The sequence below is a fragment of the Scleropages formosus genome, chromosome 7 (genome assembly GCF_900964775.1).
Source record: "Scleropages formosus chromosome 7, fSclFor1.1, whole genome shotgun sequence".
NCBI lineage: Eukaryota > Metazoa > Chordata > Actinopteri > Osteoglossiformes > Osteoglossidae > Scleropages > Scleropages formosus.
In genome coordinates, this window is record NC_041812.1 from 1,579,274 (window position 1) to 1,605,803 (window position 26,530).

The following is a 26,530-nucleotide window of genomic DNA, read 5'->3' on the forward strand; positions in this document are numbered from 1 at the left end:
TCTCCCCCGTTTATTACTCCTCCATACAGTGCACTTCACAGTCAGAATCTGCCCTCTTGGCTCGTTGTTAGATGCTGTAGGTTTATTGTTCAGTTGGTCAGTCTTGGGTGTCTTTGGTGTCTTAGTGTATTTGGTGGTGGTGTATTTTCTTGTTTTGCATTTCTGTACATGGGTGAGCCACAGTCCACTTCTTAGCCTTGGCTTTTCTCAGACTGTAGGTTCTAACACCAAGTTTACACCTGCCAGCCCCCCCCCCCACGGTCTGTCGCCACACAAACAGGTACCAGTTCACTTTCACTTCTTGAAGTTTTCTGTAGTTTGTTCATTTTAGCCATTTTTATTTACATGACGACTTTGTTTCTCATATAAACAATGTGCAGTATACAGTGCAACTTGAAAGTATGTGAACCTCTTGCCCATTACCTCAGTTTTACTGCAAACATTGTTATTTAATTAGAAGTCTTTCTCATGACATAAGTGTGTAATGCCCTATTCCATATGTTAGAGGAACTTATATGTGTAGTAGAAACACACAAGTAGTGCAGGTGTAAAAATAATTGAAGCCCAAGTTGAATTGGTTAAACCAAGTAGGTAAGTAGAGTAAGTGCAAGTCATAGTCATACATTCATTTACATTTACATTTATTTGTTTAGCAGGTACTTTTCTCCAAAGTGACAGAGAACAATTCAAAAAGTGCATTGCATCAATAGAAGGAGACATTTGAAAGCAAACACATGATTCTTGAGTATAGTTTGTCACTTAGCACCATATCAACCAGGCTTCATCACATCCGTAGGTGCATGTAGGCTTTTCCATTACTCAACAAATTTTTATTTACAGTACATTTACATTTTATTCATTTAGCTGATGCTTTTCTCCAAAATGACTTACAATGTTAAGGTTACAATTATTACAAGCTGACAATTATTTAACCATTTACATAAAATATAATATATTTAATATAATATAACTTTACTGGAGCAATTTAGGGTAAGTACCTTGCTCAGGGGCAGTACAGCCAGAAGCAGGGATCGAACCTGCAACCTTTGGATCCAAAGGCAGTAGCTCTAGCTCTTTATAAAAAAAATAAAGATAACAAACACATGCACATTTATTGAGCACTTATGAGATGAGGGTACAAGTGTGTCTGAGATAGAGGGGGTGCGGTGGCGCAGTGGGTTGGACCACAGTCCTGCTCTCCGGTGGGTCTGGGGTTCGAGTCCCGCTTGGGGTGCCTTGCGACGGACTGGCGTCCCGTCCTGGGTGTGTCCCCTCCCCCTCCGGCCTTACGCCCTGTGTTACCGGGTTGGCTCCGGTTCCCCGTGACCCCGTATGGGACAAGCGGTTCTGAAAATGTGTGTGTGTGTGTGTGTGTGTGTCTGAGACATTCATTTTATAATGACTTATTCATTATGCAAATTTTAGATTTCATAAGGCTATCCCTATTTGGTTCTCATACTTTTAAGCAGCACTGTAGATGGGTGGTAGGTCTTTATTTAAATAGTATTTTGTGTTTTCTGTTTCTTTCCAAAATTCTGGTTTAAAATGTTATGGTCTTGAACGTATGAAGAGATTTAAAGCAACAGAATGCAAATAGTCTTGTTGCAGGATGATGGAAGCAGGGCTTTTGCAACAGATCCAGTCAGGGTTTGGGCTGTTTTTTTCCCCCAGCATAGTGATGAGTTTTATGACTGTCACTGCAGGGACAGGGATAGAGTCCTGGTCCCTCTTTATTTCTCGCTTCTGTTTTCATGCAAGAAGACAGAGAGAGAGCCTCACGGCTGCCCAAAAACACCGCAGCCCACTTGAGCAACCTGATCTATTCACCGTAAACCACAAAAGGAATTTGACATTTTAATTTTGTGAAGTCATTTTTCTTACATTTACATTTTTTATTTAGCAGATGCTTTTCTCCATGTTTTCTGTATCAGCTGTAGAGGTTTGATGGCAGTAGCGGGAAGGCCAGACAAGGGGGAGTTGCAGTATCCAGACAGGATCTCACCATGGCCTGGACAGGTAGTTGGGTAGAGTCAGTTATAACGTAAGGATGGATCCTGCAGCTATTATGCAGGGTGTATCTGCAGGTCCAGGTTGTGGCTTAGATGTGCTGAGAGAAAGATGGACTTGAGTCAGTCATCACTCCCAGACTCTTAGCTAAGGAGGTAGGCAAAATGAGTGAGTTGTCCAGTTTGATCAAGAAATCGTAACAGGAAGATGATCCAGCTGGGAGGTGTTGGATCTCTGATCTGGAGGGGTTGAGGTGTAGGTGGTGATCAGATATCCATGCAGAGATGTCCGACAGACAGGCAGCAATGCACATGGAAATTTCTGATGTTCCAGGTGGAAAGGAGAGGAAGAGCTGGGTATCATCAGCGTAGCAGTGGTATTTGAATCAATGGGAGGCGATGACAGGGCCGAGGGAGGAGGTGTAGCTGGAGAAAAGCAGAGGATCCAGTACCGAGCCCTGCGGGACACCAGTGGAGAGAGGCAGAGGAGAAGAATGGGAGCCCTGCCAGACTATTTGATAGGATCTGTCAGATAGGTAGGACTCAAACCATCTTAGTGCTGTTCCTTTGATCCCAAGCTGACAAAGAGAGTAGAATTTGGTGATTTACAGTGTCAAACGCTACAGTCAGCGTGAGGAGGATGGGGATTGAGGAGAGGGAGGCTGCTCTAGCCGACTGGAGAGTATCAGACACTACCAGGAACGCCATCTCCGTGGAGTGACCAACTTTGAATCCAGACTGATACCCATGAAGGAGATGGTTCCGGGTGAAGAATTCAGATAGTTGATCACAGGCCACCCATTCTAGAGTTTTAGACAGAAGGGAGAGGAGGGAGACTAGCCTGTAGTTTTGGACTAAGTTACAATCTAAGGAGGGTTTCTTTACCAGAGGTGAAATGAAGGAAGTTTTGAAGACAGATGGGAAGCAGCCAGAGGAGAGCGAGGAGTTGAAAATCTTAGAGATAAGGTGGAGAGTTTGGGGAGATGGTATGTAGGAGTGACAATGGGATCAGATCAGGTGAGCAGGTGGTGATTCTGTGATATTAGATTTCAAGAGTGGCTTGAATTTAGAGAGCGTGATTTCGCAGGGAGGTCCAGCGTGAACAGGGCAGGGTGATGCTGAGAACTTGTCCATGATTCCATTGACATTGTCTCTGAAAAACAAAGTCAAGTCATTGGCAATGAGAGAAGAAGGAGGAGGGGGTGGCAGAGGACACAGTAGGGATGAGAAGGTGAAGAGTGTGTGGTTTTTATGGTTGCAGACTGTATTTTGTTGTGGAAGAAGATTGTTTTAGCTGAGGAGACAGAGTGAAAAGTAGCTAAGAGTTTTTTGTAGACATCCAGGTCTGTGTGAGTCTTGGATTTTTGCCATCGTTGCTCTGCAGCCCAGAGTTTAGTCCTGTTGGCACGTAATGTATCACGCAGCCATAGGGTGGTAGTGGGGCATGCTGGTCTGGAAGATAGTGGACAGAGAGAGTCAAGAGAGGAAGATAGGGCATAGAGGAAAATTTTAGTGGAATTGTCTGTTGATAGATCCGAGAATTGTGCAGCAGAAGGGAGGGTGGACAGTGTGGCAGAGGCAAGGCAGGAATGCGAGAGAGATTGTAAGTTATGGTGGAAGGTGCCATGGGTGAAGAAAAAAGGAGAGGGGATTAGTGGTGAGGCCAGGTTGGAAGGAGATGAAGAAGTGATCGGAAACATGCAGCAGAGTAACGGAGAGGACAGGACAGCCACAGGGAGAAGACAAGGTCAAGACGATTGCCAGCTTTTTGAGTAGCAGAGGATTGGGACAGGGAGAGATCGAAGGATTGTAGGAGCGGCAGAATGCCTCTTGCATGAATGTTGTCGACATGCAGGTTGGAGTCACCCAGGAGAATCAGCGGAGTGCTGTTCCCAGGGAGAGAGCTCAACAAGATGTCAAGGTCATCCAGGAAGCAGCCAAGAGGGCTGGGGGAGTGATAAAGAACAACCACAACAAGAGTGACTGGGGCAGCGATAGAGACAGCATGCCATTCAAAGGAGGACGGATCACGCAGGTGAAGAGGGAGAACAGAATATTTCCATCAGGGAGAGATGAGCAGGCTTGTGCCTCCACTTCTGCCAGAGGGACGAAAGGTGTGGGAGGAGTAGTAGTTAGTAGAGAGTGCTGCAGGTGTGGCCGAGTTGTCTGGGGTGATCAAGGTTTCGGTTAGGGCCAGGAGGTCCAGTGAGAGATGGGAGGCGTAGGCTGGTATTAAGTCAGCCTTTCTCACAGCAGACTGGCAGTTCCAGAGTCCCATAGAGGGCCTGACAGACAAGGATACACCAGGTTATATCCAAAAAAAAAAAAAAAAGTGTTATACACTGCACTGAACTGCAGTGAAGAATGCACAGACTTGTATATTGGGGAACAAAACAACCTCTTCACAAACACATGGCTCAACACAGGAGAGCCAGTTCTTCAGGTCAGGACTCAGCAGTCTACCTGCACCTGAAGGCCAAGGAACACTCTTTTGAGGACAACAATGTAAATATTTTAGCCAGAGAAGACAGATGGTTTGAAAGAGGAGTGAAGGAAGCCATCTATGTAAAATTGGAAAACCCCTCTCTGAACAGGGGAGGTGGACTGAGACACAGCTTATCAGCCATGTATAACACAGTCTTAGCATCTATCCCCACAAAGTTTCACACCCATTTACACCTTGAGTCTGGAGTTTCTGGCCATTAATGGGTCATTAGAGTACTGCTAATTGTGGAAAAACAGGACACCACCCAGGTTAATTTGAACACATCCTCTAATTGCAGGTGATTGCTGGTTTGTTAACAGGCCCCAGTCATGTGAGTCTCAAGTGGGCTCCACCCACAGATGTTCCAGATTAAGAACCTAAACTCCCCACCAGTCACTTAGAATGGAAGAAGCCACTTGTATCAGTGGTGAAATGTTTTCAAGAAGACTTATGCAAGTCCAGTTGCGTTTGTTTTAGCTCTGTTTTTAGATATACTATGACATGGATAATTGAGAATCTTCACAGACATAAACCAGGTTACTTTAGCAGCGGGAGCGTTTGAGTCTCTGCTGGTGGTGTTGTACAGTTCAATTGCCGTAAACAACTTTGATGTTCGACATGTTTGATGCATGCTTCCACGTGGAAGAGGATGGTGATGGCAGGGTTCACGTAGTGGCGGAGGCCTCCCTCGGTGAACTCCCGCAGGTAGATTCCCTTGACTTTGCACCCGGAGTCTTCGCACCAAGAGGCTGCTGCTACAGGGCACCAGCCGCTATTTAAACCAGGCTAATTCCTGCCATCTGAGAGTCATAATCAAAATCAAAACTACTTTGACAATGATAACCAAAAGCAACAAACAGACACGATTAATTGATCGACTGAGTCACACCCATGCTACAGTACGGGACACAAAATTGTTCTACTTTGCATGCGCCCTAACAAACTGCAAATAGTTAAATAAATTAAAAAAAAAAAAAAAAAAAATACAACTGACAAACACACAACCAATTGTTTCTATCTATCACCACAACAACACAAGAAGAATGCGCGTCGGGATAAAGCGGTAGCCACAAATAAACTTCGCCGAAATACGATGACTGCAGTGATGGACGTCCAATGCAAAATATGATGCACAATGATTCCTTTTTTTTTTTTTTTTTTTAACTCTTCATTACATCACTGTCATGAAATTGGTGTAATAAAGATACATGAATTAATTCCATATCTTTAAATGATATATTTAGTTGTAGTCATGATTATAATGTGGTCTAAGACCTAAGGTGTTCTGCTGCTGAGCCCATCCAGCTTCAGGAGAGACACTTTCTAGTCTGTCTTGCATAGCCTTCCAAAGTAACTGTGGTTTCATTATGGGTACAGAGTGCAGAAGGTACCTCAGGACATACAGCCTAGTTCTTGTGTTTCACCCTAATGGTAAGAAATTATATTTTCTGGCAACAAAGCTGTAGTGAAGTTCCCTGTGTTAATGTTTCCAGCGGCAGTCATTAAGGAGCCACCTACTGGGTATCACCCAGATTTTAGAAAAAGAGCATATTTACTGTGTTGTCTGGGATGTACTGATATGTGTTACAGTATGTGAGGAACTTTTTTATGAGTTGAAATTGTGTGTGTGTGTGTGTGTGTTTGTGTGTGTATATACTCTTCTCAAAAACATTAAAAGAAACATATTAACCAGGATAATGGATAGCTACAGCTTTTGTTGTGGAAAGTAAATCAGTTTTTCAAGGAGGTGGGAATCCATTTCATTTAAAAGCACTTGTAAAAAAAAAAAAAATGTCCTCTCTGTTAATCCTGGTTCACGGAGGTTTCAGTGGGTTTTAATGTTCTGTTTAATGGGAATATTTATAAGTTTTTATTATGGGGCAAGCCTTCCTTAATTAAACTGGGTGGAAACGTGTGTAAAATGGTGTGTTACAGCTCATAGCTTCCACTTTGAAGGTTTGATTCTCACTCTCAAGGTGTCACAGGTGGTCTATTTACTGTCAGCTGAACTGCTCACCCTGTGTGGTCCTTTACCTTGTTATCGAATGGCGCTTTTAAATAATGGAGGAATGTAAGGCTACAGCTCCACTCACCTCTTTGTGTGTTTTATTGAGAGAAACCCATGACAGTGGCTTCGGTGTTGACTGAAACTGGTCTGAAGAGCAAGAATTTGATGCAGATTATCCACTAACCTATTCTATTGAATGATGCTGTGTTGCCCGTCAATATCCCAGAACAGCTGTAAGCTGTAATCAGTTTCCACATAGCGCGAACCAGCTTACCTCAAAAAACTCTGATGTTATTGCTTTTTATAGGTTGCTTGTAGTGTTTTTCTGTACACTGAAGAAAGTCCTCTTCTTCCACTGTCTTTGAATTATGTTTTGTAGTGTCACACACTCCTGGAATGAGCAGATATTTTTGTGACAAAATATTTAGTGACAGGAGCAAAGCTACTTCAAGAGTTTGTGTTTTGCAGTAGGCAGCAGCTGGAGGTCTGGACTACACCAGAGTTGCGAGAAGAGCCTTGACCCACAGCATCCAGTCTGAGCAACGACTTCTAGTTCCATTTGTTTTATAAATGGTACCGTAATGTTGTATCTTACCTAGTTCCTGTCTCTTCCTCTACAGTGTGTTTGGTGCAGACGCAGGCAATGGTATACGGGTGTTCATCCCAGACATTGGCGTGTTCATGGCCAGCCTGTCCACCTGGCTGGTGTGTCGGAGTCTGGTGCAGACTCCTCTCACGGAGGACCTGGCCCAATACAACATGGACTTTGAGGCAGAAGAGCAAGTAAGTTAATCTCTCAGCTCCATAAGGACAATGCAGTTTGAATGGACTTCTGTCTTTGAACATGAGCAAGGCATGATGACTTTGGCCACTGGGCTCAAACTTACTGAACTGTACAATGGAGTGTGTCATGTAACATTTGCATAAGTCTGTTGTTTCTTTCTGTTGTGCTCTATACATTTCACACATTTCCTTGAGCGAGCTTTTCACAGCTCCAGTTTTGCTGATCTCTTTGTCAAGCTGTTTTTTACAGTTTTATTGGACACATTCAATGGTAGTAAAGAGGAGCAAATTGAGTAACCACAATGAAAATATATATTTATTTTACTTTTTTGCTGAGTTTAAGTATAAATGATATAAACCATTTTAATGCTAGAAAACTGGATGTAGTTAAAGATGCTTTTCTCAGAGAACTAATATTATTCCTATTAACCTTTATTCAGAACATCACATCATTCATGACTTACATATCAAGGAACATTGCATTCAGAGGGCTGTGAAGTAACATAAACAAAGGGCTCTGGTAAGAAAAATGTGCAGAGCAGTAAAGACGGAAGAGTTTTCTGCTGAAGACAGAAAAACAAGGTGGAAATGATCTATTTGTCCTTGTGGTAGAACGTCCTTTTCTTAGTACTCCTGCTGCCCTGGGTATTTTTGGAAATTGGTCTGAGGTTTGTGGTAGGATACCAGTTAGTAGGTTGTCTGCAGATTTACTCTAATTCTGCTTCAGTTAAAGTGGTTCAGGGGAAGTGAGCAGCTGTAACCCCAACTCCATCACTCCCTTCTCCTTGTGGGAGGTGCAGGGTCTCAGTCAACAGGTCTCCTGTACAACAGAGTCTGGGCCAGACTTTCCCTCTCTTCAGCAGTTCATCACATTCAGTTTTGCCACAGAAACATGTATTATGGACCCCTCTCAGTCCCAAGCTGGCGCATGGAAGATTTCCAACTGATAGTTGACTTCACCACATTATTTGGATAAAAAGAACCTGAATAATGTTTTATGCCTGATCCACTGACTACTGATTCATTTCACCCCGTTACATGAAAACAAATTTTTCACTCTTGTTTTAAGTGAAACTTTTCTTCTTTTTTACACTTTATTCTTAGATAATGCCGTATTGTTGAACATCCTGCTCAAATTTCTGCTGGCTTTTTAATTTGTACTTCTGTTTGTTGATGGATTGCTTTAACTGGAGTGTTGCTCCTTGCCCCACAGTATTAAAGGGGCTAATTGATAACTTGCTCCCCCTCTGAGGACCCTCCACCTTGGCTCTGCCAGGTGCTGGAGCTGGTGTCACCGAAGCCCTGGACTTTTGGGGAACCCTGGCACGTCAAAGGAAAACTTTGTGCTACAGTTTCTGCACTCTCCAGGTCCATTCACCCATAATGATGACGTACAACAGCCCTGGCCTGCCTACTTTGAACTCAGAGCTAGTTTATACCACACTGTCTACTCAACTGATGTGAAATACCTATGATAGTAAAATTGCAGATTGGCAACGTTATCCAAAGTTATTAAAGGTTTTTCAAGCATAGGAGATGATGACTCTTGTTTTTTCACATGACAGTCTTTTCAATGCAAGTATAAATATACAGTCAACTGAGATCCTGGTGACATTGAAAAACCAACATCAGATTCTTTTCTTCAACACAATGGGTATCCATTGTATTTTTATTCCAGAAAATTGTTCATGTAAGAATGTGTTTTCTCTATTGCAAATGTACATATACGTAGGTGATTCCCAGCAACACAACTCCCGTCCCAGGTTATTGGTTCACAGCAGTCATTCAGCACCCCTACAAACTATCAAACACAACGTGGAATACACATTCATAAAAACATTTTTTAAAAATTTAAGTATATTAATTTATCTATGTACAGAAGTTTAATTATGCTTTATATGAAGCAACATTGTCACACAGGGACTTCTTTCAGGGAGCATGACTGAGGACAGAGTCAAGGTGCATGTGAAATATGTACCGTTGTTTGTGATATTGACTGAAATGGTAACTAGTGCGTTAAAACACTGTTGGACTAGATCTCTCTCCTAGCTTCATGCTGCTGTGCCAATGCATGCACACAAAATAGCTTTATTGACACAAATATCTTTACATTAGCCTAAATAAAGTTTTAATCTTGATTTTTGTGATCAAATAATCATCAATCATTTGTTAGTTGTGCTGCCCAGTGCCTCTAACAGCATAGCATCCACGTGCTTTGCACAGTTGACAAGACTTTGTGAACAACTTGGAAATATCTAGATTTCTGTCTGAATGGCTCCTAAAATGCTATCTGATCTTGACCTAAGTCTTAATAATAAATGAAGCCAATCTTATTCACTAAACAGGGCAATTTCCCTGAATAAACAGAGTGACACAAAGAGTGTGTGTGTTCCACTGATGTATGGATGAGTGACTTATTGTAAGTAATGTATCTAGCAGTGTAAGTCACCATGGTGAATAAGATGTGTGGGCTGGTAATACTACATAGTGTCTGCTAAATAAATAAATGTAAATGTAAAATGTAAATCGACCCCATTCGGTGAGGGGTAGTGATATTCTTTAAAAGTAGAAATTCTGAATGAAAGCAGTGCATTGCAGCTGAAAGAGAACCGATTTCAACCCGTGAACTTAGAACTGGTTTTATAAGCAATGCTTTAACACCCTTTTCCAGTAGAAAATTAGTTAAAAAAGGAAAAAAAAAAAACATGTAGCTCTTTTGTGCTTGTGCAATGTTAGACATGCGCACACAGGGTATAGTGACCGTAGGACAAGAACCGTTCATCATCACCTCTTGCCACCAAACTGTGCCCTTCAGTACCTTGGACAGCTCAGGCTGCCTTTGCCTACACACAAGTACAACTCCACTGCTGTAGTGAGGCTGCGTAGGGAAGTGTACCGGCCAAAATAGAGCACATTCATCACATGAACAATTCTGTGCCCTTTTCACATGTAATTACTTCAGGTAGAAAGTTATATAACACTCTCCAATAGATATCTATAAACCTGTGTGCCTGAAGTGTATTGAACTGTGGATGGGGCCTGAAACTCAGTCACTTTGAGTTTGTGTGTTTTGTGATTTTTTTTTTTCTTTAATGTAAGCACCATCTATCTGACTGTGAAAAACATCTGTACTCATGTGTACGCTGGTAATTTTAATGTGTTACAGGTTTTATCATTATCTCAAAATCATGTCAAGTGTGGATGTGTGTTTTTTAGGGTTAGGACTGGGATTTGCTAGACTGGTTTGTTTTTCACACTTACGGTTAATCTGTGGTAAAGTGCCTAAATTGAGAACATATGATGATCAAATTAGATAACTTGCCACATGTGCACACAGATCAAAATACATTCAGTTGAGTTCAATTTATTTTTATAGAGCCCTTCTCATACAGTGACACAGAACGCTGAACAAAGCCTCAGAGGTATAATATAAATTAATGGTTGGCTATATATTAAATTACTGAAATAACTATGCAGTTATTAAAGCTGTAAGTAAGCCTTTTGGAGAAAAGGAACAAAAAAACTCCCACCTGAAAGGCAAGTGAGGAAAAAACCTCTTGGGGTCCAAGTGCCAGTGGCTGCCCACCATTCCTGGGCATTTTAGAATTAAAGACTTTTAAGTCCATTTACAGCTATTTATAACACTATTGCTAAGTGGTAACATATGTAAACCAGGAAATTCTTCTTCTGTAACTTTTATAAACACAGGAAGAGTTGGAGGATGAAGAGGAGCAGGAGGAGAGGGCAGAGGAAGATGAGAACATTCTCCTGGATGAGGATTTTGAGGCAGGAAATGAGTTTGATGTGTATGAAGAGGAGCTTGCAGAGGATGCTGAGGAGCAGGAGGAGAGCACCAAAATGAGGATACTTCGCCGCATTGCGGGTGTGGCTTCCAAAGTCAAGGAAATTATAGGCAATCTCATCACCACTGCAGGACAAGTAGTTGTCACCATATTGCTTGGTCTAACAGGTATGTGTTTTATCCTCTAATGTAGTTTGTAACGCAGGTCATATGTAAATATATATTCTTAAATCATTTAGCTGATGCTTTTCTCCAGCTAAGCTTGTAGTATCAGGTTGGTGCACTAAGATACTGACCACTCGGTAAGTTCCTTGCTCAGGGAGAAGTTTGAACAAGTAACAGTTTGAACCATTATACTACCTGTTCCTCCTGCAAATAACATAACATACATGGCACTTAATTAACATTGTAACATTAACTATGTCATAAGCTGTTCATAAATTGTCTCAGGTGCTGTTGTGCTCGCTTTTACAGGACCTTGTTTTGCCATCACATGGCCCTGCTGTCAGTCCTCACACTCTGCATGCTCTGGGTCCAAATTTTTAGGGATCATGCTGCCCTCTCTGACATCTGCCGTGTATTTCTTCGTCTTCTTGGGCCTCTGCACCTGGTGGTCTCTGTGCCGGACATTTGAGCCTCTGGTCTTCAGCTGTCTGTGTGTGCTGATGGCCATCTACAGCGCTGGCCACCTCATTGTACTTTACATGTACCAGTTGCAGTTCTTTCAGGAAGCCGTTCCAGCTGGAGACAGCTACGCGAGGTGAGACCCCCGCTATCAGCTCCCAGTGTGTTCTTACACCTTCCACTGAAATTGTGACATTATTCACATTTAGCTGGGAAACTCATGATGATGAAGATGAATCCTTTTGAAACTTGATGTTTTAATAAGATTTTGAAAACTGTTTTAACAGAATTAATTTAGCATTTTAGACAAAGTGGAGTACAATAACCGTTTTCTAATAACAAAATACATAGGTTTATTATGCTTATTTTTTCTTTGTGATGAATACAGGAATGTACTCTTTAGTGGTGAACTCTGTTTACATTAATAATCCAGTCTTTCATCATTCCTTTCAAATGTATTATTGTATGTTTTCATCTGTTGTTTGAAGTTCCTGAAAAACAAAGCTGCTGCCAGAATTTGGATAAAGAACATTGCTGACAGTAATAAAATAGATTGAAACCTTTTTTTTGTTTGTTTTTGGTGCAGATGGCCAGGGGGTTTTACTTTAATATATTCACTGTAATATCAGTAATACAGAGCAGTACTGTTCTGCCAGTAGCTACTGAAACATCTTTCCAACCGATTTTCTGTAGGCCAGGTTTGGTCCAAACTATCTCTGGTGTGGTTCAAGCTTTGTGCAGTGGGCTTCACTGAAAACATAGTGAAAAGTTACACTGGCCCTCTTTGAGAGCCGTATACCTCAGAGCTACAAAGCACGGCTTTCTCAATAATGTGAGACCCCATTAGTGTGGATATAAAGATTGTGTTAACAGCTGTTAACTTTTGGGACTTTCAAGAACTAACCTTTACTCATTTAGTTGATGCTTTTCTCCAAAGCAACTTATAATGGTACAGTAGCAGTTATTTACCCATTTGTGCAGCTAGGTAGTTTTAGCAGAACAATTCAGGGTATGTACCTTGCTTAAGGGTACTACAGCCAGAGGTGGGATTGAACCTGTAACCTTCAGAGCCAAAGGCGGTAGCAGCTGTCCCTGGACTTGGTTTTCCTAAAAGGCCAAGAATATCTCATTATAACATCAGGAGCTCTTAATCAAGCTACTGGGATGCCTCTCTCCCAGGGATATCTTTGCAAGGGTGTATTCTGCTTCTCTCTTGTAGCAGTAAGAAGCAAAGCACATCTTCCTAATAGGGCAGTATATAGTGTAGTATCACCTTGGAATTGAAAGACTCAGGTTGAAATCCTACTCCTGCTGTAGTACCCTTAAGCAAGGTAACTACTCTAAATTGCTATTCTGAAAAGTATTTAGTTCTTAGAAGAAGTTGTTAGGTTAAATTACTGCATTAATTGCAAAGGCTTGTGAAACGATGCAGGTACTTCTGTGTGCCGTAAACTTATTGCCAGTGAAATAGCTGAAGGATGGTTTAAAAAGTTTTCACTCTGGTCACAGGAATAATTAATCAGCTGCGGTTTTATCTTTTTTGTTTCTCTGAACTTTCAGCAGAACCAAGCTGTTGAAAAACATTAATGATTCACTGCTGATATTTTTGCAATTTTCTTTACTCATCATAAACTTATTTTTGTTCCTGACACTGAGATCTTTTATATAAATTTTACACTAAATAAATTGTGTAAATAGAGTGAAACATGTCCCCCAAGTGTCTAACCAGAGAGAAGGAAATCAGTTTAATTACCAATTGGGCAGGGAATTAAACACAAAAGCTGTTTCAAAACTCGTTTGGAGTGTTATAGATCTGAAAGTATGAAGTGGTTGTTTGAGACGAGCAGAAACACAGTAACGGGGTAGGGAAGCCATTGGGTATGTAGCCCAGACACATGACAGCAGCTTTCGGTTTTATTTCTCACTCCTGTGCTTAGCGAAGCTACTCTTCCTTCTTCTCTGAATTTGACATTAATATGTAAGTGTTGTTTTGAGCAGTGCTAATTGTTTGGTGTGTGTGTCTTGTCTTGCCTTTCTGAAACTCCTTCAAAGAGTTATTTCTGCAGGGAAAGTGATGGGTCAGCTGAGAGTCCACTTACCTGTGGAGCTCCACCCAGGCACGGTCACACTCGTGGAGCTGGTTGAGGGACTTTGTTACCCAAAGTGTAATGAGCTACAGGTTATTAGTACAGCCTGACAATATAAATTGTGGGTATTCCGTTTGTTTCAAAGTAATGTCAGAAGAAGACTTTGTCTTGCTGAAACTTTGAAGTAATCTTTTCTCTTATTATTAAGTTGCCCTCAAGTTTTTTTTGTAAACGTACAAATATCGCTGTCTTAACTAATCTGTAAACACCAAAAGAAGATGTGGAGAGATTAGAAAGAGAAATTGTTTTTAGTTCATGTTGAAGACGAGCAGAAATTTTTACTTCTGGCTCTGCATCCTCTGTCTAATGGTGATTGACAGTTATTAACATTTAGTTATTTGATTTCACTTTTCCATAGAGATGTTATGTTTGTATATAAGCTATTTACAGTTATTTACACCTGAGTAATTTTCAGTGGGGCAATTCAATGTTAATACCTTGCACAAAGGTGTTACTGCACAAATAGGACTTGAACCCAGGTCCTCTGGTTGCACAGCAAGGGCTGTAACTTTTACATTACTGCTGACAATAAAGTGAAGCAGTTAACTCTCTATAGGATACCACTACATAACGGGGCCTGCAGCCCTCACCCCATCACACCAGTAGCCTTTTTATGTTGTGTGAATAAAAGAATCTCCACTCTCATCTGTTTACTGTATGTTTTTTGCAGAATTCATAATCATAGCACGTACTGTTTCATTTTATCCTTGACACTTCAAAATATTATTGATTTTGAGAGACTACTTTTGGTACCTTGGGGCTGTATGTCTTGAGCAAAGCCATTAAGCCTATATATAGCTTTGTTTGAGCGAACCTCATTTCCTCCAGTTGACTTTGCACAATAAGAAACAGGATGGCCCACAGATATGAAATGTGTTATTGACTGCACAAGAAAATACTTTGTCATGTGTTCAATTTCCTCAACACATATACTGTATGCCCTGTATGTCATATACAGGTATTTTACAATTTTAAAATGATATGTCACCCAATAAGTAAATTAATTTCATTGGACTAATTCTGCAGGATTGATTTTGACACAATCAAAACCAAAGATTTAAATTTAAATTAGGTTGTAAGATTGATTCGTAAACGTTCTGTTATTACAGTTTTTCATTTATCAGTTCTTCTCAGTTCACACCAGGGTAGAGTATTCTTGCTGTTTTCTCTGAATGCCATGCTGTCGTCCGGGAGCAGGAGGCGGACCCAATTGCGGGGCACTCCGGAGTCGGCGGGGTGAAACAGAAACCGTGGTCAGGGACAGGCGTGGGTCTTTTCCGGCAAACTTCGTTTAATGGATAATCCAAAAATCGTAGTCAAGAAGTCAGGCGAGGGGTCAAAACACAGATCGAGAAACCACAGGAAGGAAAGGGTCACGGGAGAGGACGTCGGGTTATGGACAGGGGAAGAGGAGGATAGTAAGGAGCAGGTTTGTGCAAGCACGGACGCTGGTCGGGTCGGCGAATCAAGGTTCCGCGTTTGTCTCGGTTAGCCTTCTCCCTTTTATCTTGCTTGGGCCAGGTGCAGCCTATCCTCGCGACGGCATGGACGTGGCACTGAATGGAAGGGGATTCTCAACAAATGTTTTTTAAACCTTCCTGAGCTTTTTAATGGGATGTCTACACCACTGTTTTAGCTGCAGCCAAACTCTCCTATGTTCCCTGCTTGCCACATGGCACCTGGGTCCTGTAAATGACTTCTTAGTGCAAATGCCTGGCAAGTTGGGTTCCCATTGGACAACAGCAGTGTTTCCAGTGGCCTAATTGCAGTTGTTGACAGGAACCTGGCCTTGATGAGTGCAGGTGCTGAATGAAGTTGCTGACGGTGGATGAGCATCCTCTCCATTTCCTGGAAGGCTTTTCAATGTTGTGTGCTGATGTGAAAGAACACGTCTCCTTGGAAACAGAAAGTTAACTGCTGTCCTGAGAATCTGGCTTAAACTTAGCTATGAAACTAATAAAATGTTGAAATGTGGAAGCACATAAAATTGAAATGAACAATTGAAGTGAATTTTAATATGAACCACCCAGGCTTGCATATTCCCAGTTTTTTCAGCTTACATGATGTTCGTTTCAAGGTTTGCTCTCTATGAACATATGATAGTGTTCAGTGACAGTTGACATTTTCTGCACCACAAGTTCCACGGTCTGATAGCTCTGTATAAAGCTCTGTCCCTGTAAGCCAAACTGAATTAAAATGTTAATCTTTGTTTCACTCTTCCTTGATTCTTTGAGACACTGAAACTGACTGTATTTTCATCATCCCCCCAGTTTGTTTGGCATCTCGCCCATCATTCGAAGTGACTGCTTGTACACATGGAAACTTTTGGTCCATGATGGGCTGAGGTGGCATCACTTTGTGAATCCCATTATGCTTTTGGTGCTTTACTACACTCTGGCCACCCTCATCCGCCTTTGGCTCCAGGACCCCATTGACACGGTAGGTTTGGTGCCATGTTCGGTTTAGAGTCCCATCTGTGTAAATGAATACAGTTTACGGTTATAAAAGTTGTTCATTTTTATCTCTGATACCCGAGGTTGTGGGTTTTATTGATTGGTTTGCATGGCCAGTGCTTACACAGTGTGAGTATGCTGAAGTTGGTGAAAATGATTATTTTATTATCTATTATCTAATAGCAATGTACCCAGCTATGAATGTTTCCACACAAGTCACTCCAATCCCTGTCTTTCACACATTTGTGGAAATCACTGATGTTTGTGACATTTCACTGTATTACCATCCTGCTCCATTTAGCGCTGCAGGGCACCCCAACTTTTTTTGATCCCAGATGAGCGGTTCTTGTATTCAGTAGATTACATTATAAACGGTACTTGTGTTCAGATGTAGTCATCTGTGTTTTATTTCAAGTACTAGGTCTCCAGAGTTACTCTAAACCAATTTTCAAGTGCACTGCCCAACAAATGTAATTCTACCTGAAATGATAAACCATATGAACCACAAAATTAGCAGTAGCACATCCCATCTAACTTACAGAGAGACATAAAAAGGAAGGATATCTCTGTTTCATGGTCACATTGATTGGCGCTTATGCGAGTGCTTATGCTGAAGTCTTATTAAAGGATCTTCCAGATGACTCTCATGGGCCTTTTTTCTTGGTTTGGATACTCATTTGTGTCTCCTCCAGGCGTCAGAAGAAGGAGAGGCGAGTGAGTTGGAGGAGCCGGAGGAGAGCGATGCAGACAATACGGCCCAAGGGAAGAGGAAGAGATGGATGAAGGCTCACTACACCACGGAGGAGAGGAAGGTGAGTGTCCTAGGACTGCAGCCCTCCCATCGAGCTCTGTCTTACTGATCTTTGCTGATGAGAGCAATTTGAAGAACTGTACAGGTCTTTCCGGGGGTGCGGTGGCGCAGTGGGTTGGACCGCAGTCCTGCTCTCCGGTGGGTCTGGGGTTCAAGTCCCGCTTGGGGTGCCTTGTGGCGGACTGGCGTCCCGTCCTGGGTGTGTCCCCTTCCCCCTCCGGCCTTACGCCCTGTGTTACCGGGTAGGCTCCGGTTCCCCGTGACCCCGTAAGGGACAAGCGGTTCTGAAAATGTGTGTGTGTGTGTGTGTGTACAGGTCTTTCCTTTTTCTTGTTTTATCAAACTTTATTGTAATGATGGATTCTGAGTCCAGAGGATCACATGAAATTCTGTGGTTTTCTGTGTGTTAATATTGTGGGTCTTCTGCTTTGTGGATGAACGTTTTTGTTGTCAACGTGATACAGGCCATATCTGTGTCTTTTGCCCATACTATAATGTTCTCATCTTCCGCAGCGGGTTTGGCCGGGTCCTGCTCTCCGGTGGGTCTGGGGTTCGAGTCCTGATTGGGGTGCCTTGCGACGGACTAGCATCCCGTCCGGGGTGTGTCCCCTGTGTTGCCGTGTTAGGCTCCTGTTTGCCACAACCGTGTTCGGGACAAGTGGTTGTAGACATTGTGTGTGTGTTTTCAGTACATTATGCAGCCATATTTGTGAAAAGTTTCTTTGGGCTTTGTGTAGCAGCACTGCATCTAATCTCATTTCCCAACTTCAGCAAAAGTCCATCTTAATTCAAATGCAATTCTTTTAGATTTCCAGATGTCAGCAGCAAATAGGGCTGTGCTCCCAGTAGTGCTGCTCTGTCCTGTTCCTCCTTACTGGAGGCCATAAAAGCATGATGTAGTTTATTGTCTTTTGTTATTGACACCTTATCAAGTCTTTTACACTTCCTTGCAGCTTATATCCACCCAAGATGGCTACAGCACTTCTGATGTGAGTATAAAGTTTTACTCAAGACGTTCATTTGTTTGGTCATGCTGTGTAATCAGTTGGAAAATCTTGTCGTTCTGGCGAATCATGTTGAGTGAACCACATGCTACAATATATACCACTCAGCTTATTGTACTAATTACCTGGAAGCTTTGCAGTTTATAAAGCACTTGCTGTTATGTATTGTATTATGTATTGTTTTTCCATTCAGTTTCTTTTACTGACAATTAATGTGAGCAAGAAAAGGCATACACTCAATCCACTGTGTGGTGTAAGAGGTGCAAGGGTTTGTGATCTTTGCTGTTTTGTGTCCCAGGTACTGGTGGTGACCTCCAACGGGACTTCTCTTGATTACATCCCCTCGTCCTTGCCTTGTGAGAATGGGCCTACCACACTAGACCTGTACTCCACTCCGCAGTACAAAGTGGACCTCAGAGAGGAGGAGGCTGGTGAGGCTTAAATGCACACCTAACTCCGGGCTATGGATGGCCAAGGATCTTCTTGCTTCAAACGTTTGCATTTTCAAAGTCTCTTAAGTCATAACTCCTATATTTGTTTCTCAATTGTTCATGACAGCAGAGGAGAAGAAGGATGGTAGTGTCTGCGAGGTCAGTGATGCTCAAGAGGTTGCATCTGTGGTGACAGAAGTGGACGAGAACACTAAGTCCAGCACTTTAGCTACAATTTTCAAGTTCATAATGAAACAGAGCTACATTTGCGCTTTGATAGCCATGATGGTGAGTAAATATGTCAAAGGGCATAGACCAAACCTGTTCAGGTCATTATTTTTTTCAGCCTGCACTTCAAAAGTAATTTCTCTCAGTATCTGAGACATCAGGCAATGACTGCTGTGTCCTACATGGTTCACATACTTGTTCCTCTTTTCCCTTTTTTTAGTGACTCTCTTTTCCTTTTTATGACAGGCATGGAGTATCACTTATGTTAGCTGGCTGACCTTTGTGTTCCTGATCTGGTCGTGCACCCTGTGGATGATGCGTGACAGGCGCAAGTACGCCATGCTCACCTCGCCATTCATGGTCATGTATGGAAACCTGATGATCATCCTCCAGTACATCTGGAGCTTTGAGCAGATCAAAGGCATCGCAGGACTCTTCTTAAAGCAGGATGTGCCCTTTCCGGAGCTTGGCTCAAAGGTACACCTCTCCCCCCAGTAAAGGCCTGCCCTAGTCAATAGATTACTGTTATTTTCTATTTATTTTCTTAGCAGATGTCCAGAGCAGTGTGTTCACTGGCTGATTTAGGAATAACCTTAATTATTCAATAAATGTAAATGTATTCACAAAGATACTGGTGAACTTTCTCAGAGACCGAGACACTTACTCCAATTAATTTAGAGACCAAAGCACTCACACACACGTTTGCTAAACCTGGTCAGGGTTGCATGGTCCAGAGCCTATCCCAGCATTACTGGCTGTAAGGTTTGGGAGATACACCCTGGATTGGACATAGCCACACGCACTCACCCACTATGGACAATTTAGCATCACCAATTCACCTGAACTTCACCAGACTGTGGGAAGAGCACAGATCACCTGGAGTAAACCCACGCAGTGTAGAAGTATTTGGAAAGTTCCTTTAGGGTGAAACCCTGCTCAGTTTTTCAAAACATTCCACTTTCAAAAACCCTAACTTGTTCTGTCTAATTAGTCTTACACCTTGCTTATCTTTGTGAGCAGTGGTGCCAAGACGCACCCGAGATCGACTCCCTACCCAGCCCTAAATCACTCCTCTATGTATTTTGTTTGCCTCCTTACCATATCTTTTAGTTCTTTGGTGTTTCAGTGTTTCACGGTCTTTCATGAGCGTTAGAAATTTTTAACAAACCACGTTTCTTGTTCTCAAGCTTTACTGAAGTGGTTTCTTCTGGTTTTTTAAACCTGATTGGTTCATGAGCCCCGACCATGCCGTGGGGCATAAATATCTGTCCTCTTCGGGGGTCTGCTTCGATGCACTTTGTGAGTTCCTATTGCTAGCAATATTCTGTGCAGAGCTTTGGCTGAATCTCAGTTGTATTAATAAGATATTTTACTTTATTAGTTGTAAGAGTCCCTGCTGTTCTTCCACAGCAGGCCATGCAGATTGATGACACACTGAACTGGATTTGAATCTACACCCAAACAGCTGAGGCACTGTAATACAGCAGCGTTACTCCCGTGCGACCACTGAGCAAAGCAATATTCTGTAAAATAGTACATGATTATCCAAGAGTTCATCAGTCCAGGCCTATTCCCTAGTAAATACACACTGGGTTGTACACAACTTGAATCTTATTAACCCTCCTTGTCATTTAATTTCATGAGTTGTATAACATGAAATTCATCTGTTAGCCTTCCAGAATGAGCAGAGCATCAGTCAGACATTCACGGACAGTGCTGCTTCCTTTGCTAAACTGTTGAAAGTGGTGTATTTTTTTGCCAGATCCATTCCTTGGCAGCAAAATTTTTAAGTGTAATCTATATTTAAGTAAATCAAATTGACTCTGCTGTCCTGAGAAGTGTTGGTATGTCTGTAGTCTCTTTGAACACTTTTCAGTATATAATGCTTTGGAGAAAAACATCTTAAATGAATAAATGTAAATGTGATGTGCACACTTGACAATCATTGTTAGATTAGCTCCGTGTCTAGGGAATGACACACACTATGTAATACGAGCCCTGCAGAGTGAAGAGTTTGAAAGGTAGCCCAGGTGAAGTCCTATGAAGTCACTGTCCTGTTTCTAGATCCTGTTTCTCCTGACCTTCTGGCTGCTGCTGCGGCAGTTCCTCACTGAGAGACAGGAGAGGCTAAAGCAAGACACAGAGCTTCTGGACGTCAAAGTGGATGACCTGAAAAAAGGTGAGCGCAGTGTGTTCCAGTGCTGTCTACTACAGTGACAGTTTCTGCCATTGTACTCAAAGAAATATGGATTTACTTTAATTGATAAGTCCAACAGTGGTCACCAGTTTTGACACACTAATGATTTTTCATCCTTTTGTTTCTGTATCAACCAAAAAGAACATTACCAACTCCTGCCAAACCCATATTGCAGATGTAATGAATGCTATGGTAGGATACTCCTTCATTTGCCATTTTCTATTCAGGGTTGGAAATTCATCTCTTTTATTATAGAGGAAGAGCATGATAAAGAAGAGGAAGGTGACAAAGAGATCATGCAGGTCCTGGGCAACATGGTGATGGCCATGTTTGTCAAATACTGGATCTATATCTGTGGAGGCATGTTCTTCTTCGTCAGTTTTGAGGGTCGCACTGTCCTGTATAAGATAATCTACATGATGATGCTGCTCTTCTGTGTCGCCTTATACCAGGTATCCACTTTGCCTCAAGACATCCAATATCTCTGAACAGGCAATTGAGAGGATTTAGTAAATGTTCTGGGTAAAGAAATTCATAATGTATTGCTGTTCTTGTCATGGCTGTTTTCTCTAACCTTCCAGGATACATTTAAACATTTAATACACAAAATATTTATTGCTGGATTTAATTGCACAGAATATATTAAAACTCCAAAACTGTATTTCAAGGGTGTTTCCTTCTTCCTAGGTTCACTATGAATGGTGGAGGAGGATCTTGAAGTATTTCTGGATGTCAGTGGTAGTCTACACTATGCTGGTTCTCACTTTGGTCTACACGTTCCAGTTTGAAACTTCACCTCACGTTTGGTCAAATATGACAGGACTTACCATAAACGAGTAAGTGGTAGATATGGTATATATGGCACAGTGGTGTATATATATATGTGTAAAAAAATTCTCTTTTGTTTACATTGAGCTGTTCATCGCTTTGGAGAAAAGCATCTGGTAAATGTAAATGCACAACAGGAAAACTGATCTTAATTTCAACAGGAGTATAAAAGTCACCTGAAAATTAGTATTTTGTGGGTAAAAGGTGGCGATGAAGAAAATAAAGAACTTGGTTTCTGGAATATAGCAATGAGAAGTTTGATTTTCCAAAATTTATGCCAAATTGCTATACAGTTCTGGTTATTTGAGTGTAAAGAATAAGTTGCAGGTTCTGTGGAAGAAGCTTAGACTTTAGGTTCAGCAAGTCTTCTTTTTCTCCGCACAGGTTGAAGGACCTGGGTCTGGAGAGATTCTCTGTACGTGAACTCTTTATTCGGATCTTCATTCCAACCTCCTTCCTCCTCGTTTGCATCCTGCACCTGCACTACTTCCACGACCGCTTCCTGCAACTTACGGACCTGAAGGCTGTGCAGGCCAAGCAGGAGAGCACCATTTACAGGTGAGTCCCACAGGAACTACACCTCATAAATGATGCACGTTGTGTTTTCTACATATAGTCAACTTTCTTTTTGCAGCGCAATGAATTGTTTGAAGTTCACAAAAACGTGACAGAGAAAATTCATAGCAGTGTGTCACATCATGCAGTTACTGTATGTCTCATATTGCCTGTACACATTTATATTTTTGTACTTTGACTTGCAGGCCATCGCATGTAGATGCACCCTGGGCTACCTGCCTAATTATGACCATGTTCCCCTTTTTCCCTTCACTTTTAGTTTCTCTCCTTCTCTCCGACATGATATGGATAAATTATTGAAGTTTCAAATGAAGAATATTAATGGCTCATTCTTTGATCACATTAAGTTAGAGAATAACAAAGATTACGCTCTCAGGAAAAATAATATTGATTTGTTGCAAACTATGGAAATAACTGCATACTTACTGCCACAGTTGCTGTATAAGGTTTAGTAATTAACCTCTGCTTACTTGTTTTCCAGCTGCAATGATCCACATCTCACAACTAACTTGTTTAACATTGATTGTTCCCCCTCAGTACTGGTCAGGATTCCAGTTTTGGGTGCCACTTAAATATTTATACTGACCATCAATGTATATGGTCTCATTTCAGTCAGGAAAACAAACACTTCTTCATACATGTTTTCCTGACTGAGGACCTGATATTGGAAGCTTTTGCAGAGTGCAGATGCTTCCTGCAAAGCATTTTCTTAAAAGTGAAATCATCACGACTACAAATTCTGTTAAAACCTACAGAAAAGGATTAAACAGAATTTTTGTCATAGCTGCTTCGTTATTTCTTTTGGGAGAAAGCAATTCAAAGGCTTTTTATATCGGCCCTAAATCACACCGAAAATGCAGCAAGTTGTGAACCCAGTAAATGTATGAAACCCCATGGGAATCACATTTTGCTGGTGGCATCCGCACTGCCAGTCCATTCTTTATGTTCCTCTTTGCTTGCCACTTTGCCATTTTCCTGTCCTGCTTTACTGTCTTCTATTTAACCTCCCTTCATCTCTCATTTCTTCCCTGCCTTGCGATTTCATTTTGCATCTCATGTAGCCATGCCAAAGTCAATGGCCGTGTCTATCTGATCATAAATAGGTGGGTACTTGCTTGTTTTCTGCCCCATGGATGATGTCTGAACCACTCCCGTGTCCCCTTTCTTCCTATTATCCATATAACTAGGAATGTCTGTAATGAATAATTCAGTATTCCAATAAATTTCAGATTTTTATCATGAGGAATTATTATTACCGTTGATTCTATGTTCATATTTATTAATTTCCTGTGCTGTTCGATGGGTTGCAGCCCCTTTGTCCTTCCAGGAGGCATCAAATACCCCTCTGCCCTTCACTTTTTCCCAGAAATCTAACCCAGACCTTCTGCATAGAAGCTGACCTCCCTGAGCCAGTTCTGACCCATATTCCCATGCCCGACTTCCCCTGATGTCTAATTACTGCTGCGTGGTTATTGCAAGCATGCTCTAAGTATCCCCTGTATCGCACAGTCTTCCTTAAACAAATGTATGCAGACTTTACTGGAACGCCTGTCTTCTCCAGTTCTCACCATATAGTAGAATATCCACCTAACCCTGAGAAAAATAAGTTGAACATGTTCCTGCCTGAAGTGTCACCAGACTTCTTCTGACCTCTGCTTTTTATAATTTACTGTTTGTACAGCATCAAGCAAAAAATGCCTTCTCGACAGAATGAGTAAGTCTTACTGAAGACATGAAATGCCTGCCTTGGCGTGCTGCCATTTCATGCTTCCTGAACTTAAACTCTGACTTATTTCCTTCCATATGTGGAGGAGATGTCAAGTTTAAGCAGAAGTATTGCAACCCCTTTAAAGTAAATAGATGCAAGAGTTGGAGATGCGGGCTACTAGAACTGTACCTTTTTTTCCAGTGGGCGAAAGAGACATCCTTTTCTTATTTTAACGTAAAAGATGGTTTGATGTGTGCTAAAGGCATCTCATTGGGGACGTGAATGACTGAGGCTGTAAATTCCAATGTTGAGCAGTGCAGGACACGGTGGGCTGGCCTCTCCGTTAAAGGTACCGATACCATTTCATTCTATTCCCAGACTGGCTCATCCTGATGGCAGCTTGGCTGACATTGCCATGATCAGCTCTCCTGCGGGAATAGACATGAAGGAGCAAGAGGAAAAGGCACTGCTGGATGAAGGCATGGAGAAGTCAAAGCAAAAGGAGGCCCTGGAAACCCCTGGAAAGGCTGAGAGTCGTCACTTAAGCGAGGGCACTGAGGAGCCCCCCTCAGAACAGAGCTCAGGTGCATAGAACAGAATACACACACAGGTGGACATCCTCAACTATCATAGCACATGTGGCAAGAAGACAAACATTTAACACCCTAAATGTTAAAGTATTAATCATTATAATATTAAACCAAAATTAAATATAAAAAGTGGACATATAAAATAACTGAGGTAGTGAGGTGTTTTTCTGATATCCTAGTGAGAACGATCCAAGCTTTTCTTTAGTTTCTCCTGTTGTTGATGAGAAGTATTCAGAGGAGCTGTTAGGAACAGACAGATTCTTAAACCCTAACCATTGTTCCAGATATCCACATGAACTGTACTTACAACCATTAGCCCCAAAACTAAATGTCTGTATTGTGGTTTGATCCAGATTTGAAGAACAAATGGCATCTAGTAGTGGACCGTTTAACTGTACTCTTCCTCAAGTTCCTTGAGTACTTCCACAAACTTCAGGTCTTCATCTGGTGGCTTCTGGAGATGCACATAATCAAAATTGTGTCCTCATACATCATTCTGGTTTGTATCAATGAGGTAAGCGTTCTCTCTAAATGCTTTCCATTCCATGTGGGGGAAGATAAGAGTGGAAGAAAATAAAACTGTAACAACATGTTGATAGGACTTTCAGGAAAAAAAACAGCACATTGATGTGTGTAGTTTTTCCTTTAAAACTGTCATTTTTACAGCACTTGCTGGATGTGACAAAGAATTGAAACAATCCTCATGCCTTGCTAGAATAGAAATAACATTGTATTTAATATGATGCATTTTTTCATCTTGTATGTTCCAGGTGACGCTGTTTAATTATGTTTTCCTGGCATCCTGGGCCTTTGCCCTTCCTTTCAGCCAATTTCGACCTTTGGCTTCCAGTGTGTGTACAGTCTGGACCTGTGTCATCATTGCCTGCAAAATGTTGTATCAGCTAGATGTCATTGAACCAAAAGTGTATTCCAGCAATTGCTCAATGGTGGGTTTCTTCTTCTTCACAGTCTTGGGTAGTCAAGTCTGAAGAAGGTTTCTTAGTTTTCACTTAGATTTGTGCTTGCAGCTCACATAACACAGGGGGCCACTCTCTTGGGTCTTGTGGTTTTTCCGACAGCCTGACTACACAATCGACCAGAAGAACAAGATGCAGAAATCCCTCTTGTACAGTGATTTGATAGACCCCTCCAACTGGGTGGGCTTGCAGAAGTATGGAAAGCTGCTGGGTAGCCTGAGGGTGAGAAGAAGACAGCTACAACTCACCACATGACGGGGTCATGTATAATTTATAGAGTGGAGCTTACTGCACACTGCAGGACCATAGTAAGGCAGTGTCCTGAACGAGTACCAAAAAATAAGGACGTATCCAAGACGTACAATTCTAACATATTAAATTGGACCATATAACCAGTATAGTAATTTGGTATCACTTACATAACAGCAACAGTGACTCAAAATTGCAGAACAATATATCGATGCAGTGTTCCCGGTGAATGGGGTTTTCATTATATCAGTTATTATCTGTAATTAACAAGCATGCATGTCATGTATTCTTCAAGAATGACGCTTATATTTTAACAATGCTGTGTTAGAGAGAAATCTTCAGATGTTCTAATGAAATATGTGCTTTGTCCAGAATAACTTCTTGATGCTGGCCATCTTGGCTTTTGAGGTCACCATTTATCGTCACCAAGAGTACTACCGGTTAAGAAACAACCTCATACCTCCCGTTGCTCGGATAATATTTCATGACATCACGCGGCAGCACCTTGATGATGGCATTATCAGCTGTGCCAAATACTTCATCAACTACTTCTTTTACAAGTTTGGGGTTGAGGTATAGTACTCTTTACAGTGATGCTATATCACGTTGAACCTCTATAGTTG

General features: G+C 41.7%; 1 protein-coding gene across 2 annotated transcripts in view; it reads left to right on the forward strand.

Annotated features, from left to right (window-relative positions):
• The window catches only part of piezo2b (piezo-type mechanosensitive ion channel component 2b), a 78,936-nt gene that overhangs the window by 30,827 nt on the left and 21,579 nt on the right, over positions 1-26,530 (forward strand). Inside the window, exons 4-21 of one of the 2 annotated variants that reach the window (XM_018745142.2) lie at positions 7,120-7,282; positions 10,991-11,252; positions 11,631-11,844; positions 16,126-16,294; positions 17,001-17,120; positions 18,073-18,108; positions 18,422-18,554; positions 18,682-18,842; positions 19,029-19,259; positions 20,847-20,961; positions 21,235-21,431; positions 21,667-21,815; positions 22,192-22,365; positions 24,470-24,675; positions 25,035-25,195; positions 25,452-25,628; positions 25,761-25,880; positions 26,280-26,480. In XM_018745142.2, the coding sequence (XP_018600658.1) occupies positions 7,120-7,282; positions 10,991-11,252; positions 11,631-11,844; positions 16,126-16,294; positions 17,001-17,120; positions 18,073-18,108; positions 18,422-18,554; positions 18,682-18,842; positions 19,029-19,259; positions 20,847-20,961; positions 21,235-21,431; positions 21,667-21,815; positions 22,192-22,365; positions 24,470-24,675; positions 25,035-25,195; positions 25,452-25,628; positions 25,761-25,880; positions 26,280-26,480 (2,989 nt within the window). The remainder of the gene's footprint in view (positions 1-7,119; positions 7,283-10,990; positions 11,253-11,630; positions 11,845-16,125; positions 16,295-17,000; positions 17,121-18,072; positions 18,109-18,421; positions 18,555-18,681; positions 18,843-19,028; positions 19,260-20,846; positions 20,962-21,234; positions 21,432-21,666; positions 21,816-22,191; positions 22,366-24,469; positions 24,676-25,034; positions 25,196-25,451; positions 25,629-25,760; positions 25,881-26,279; positions 26,481-26,530) is intronic. The other variant, XM_018745141.2, reaches the window with a different exon arrangement.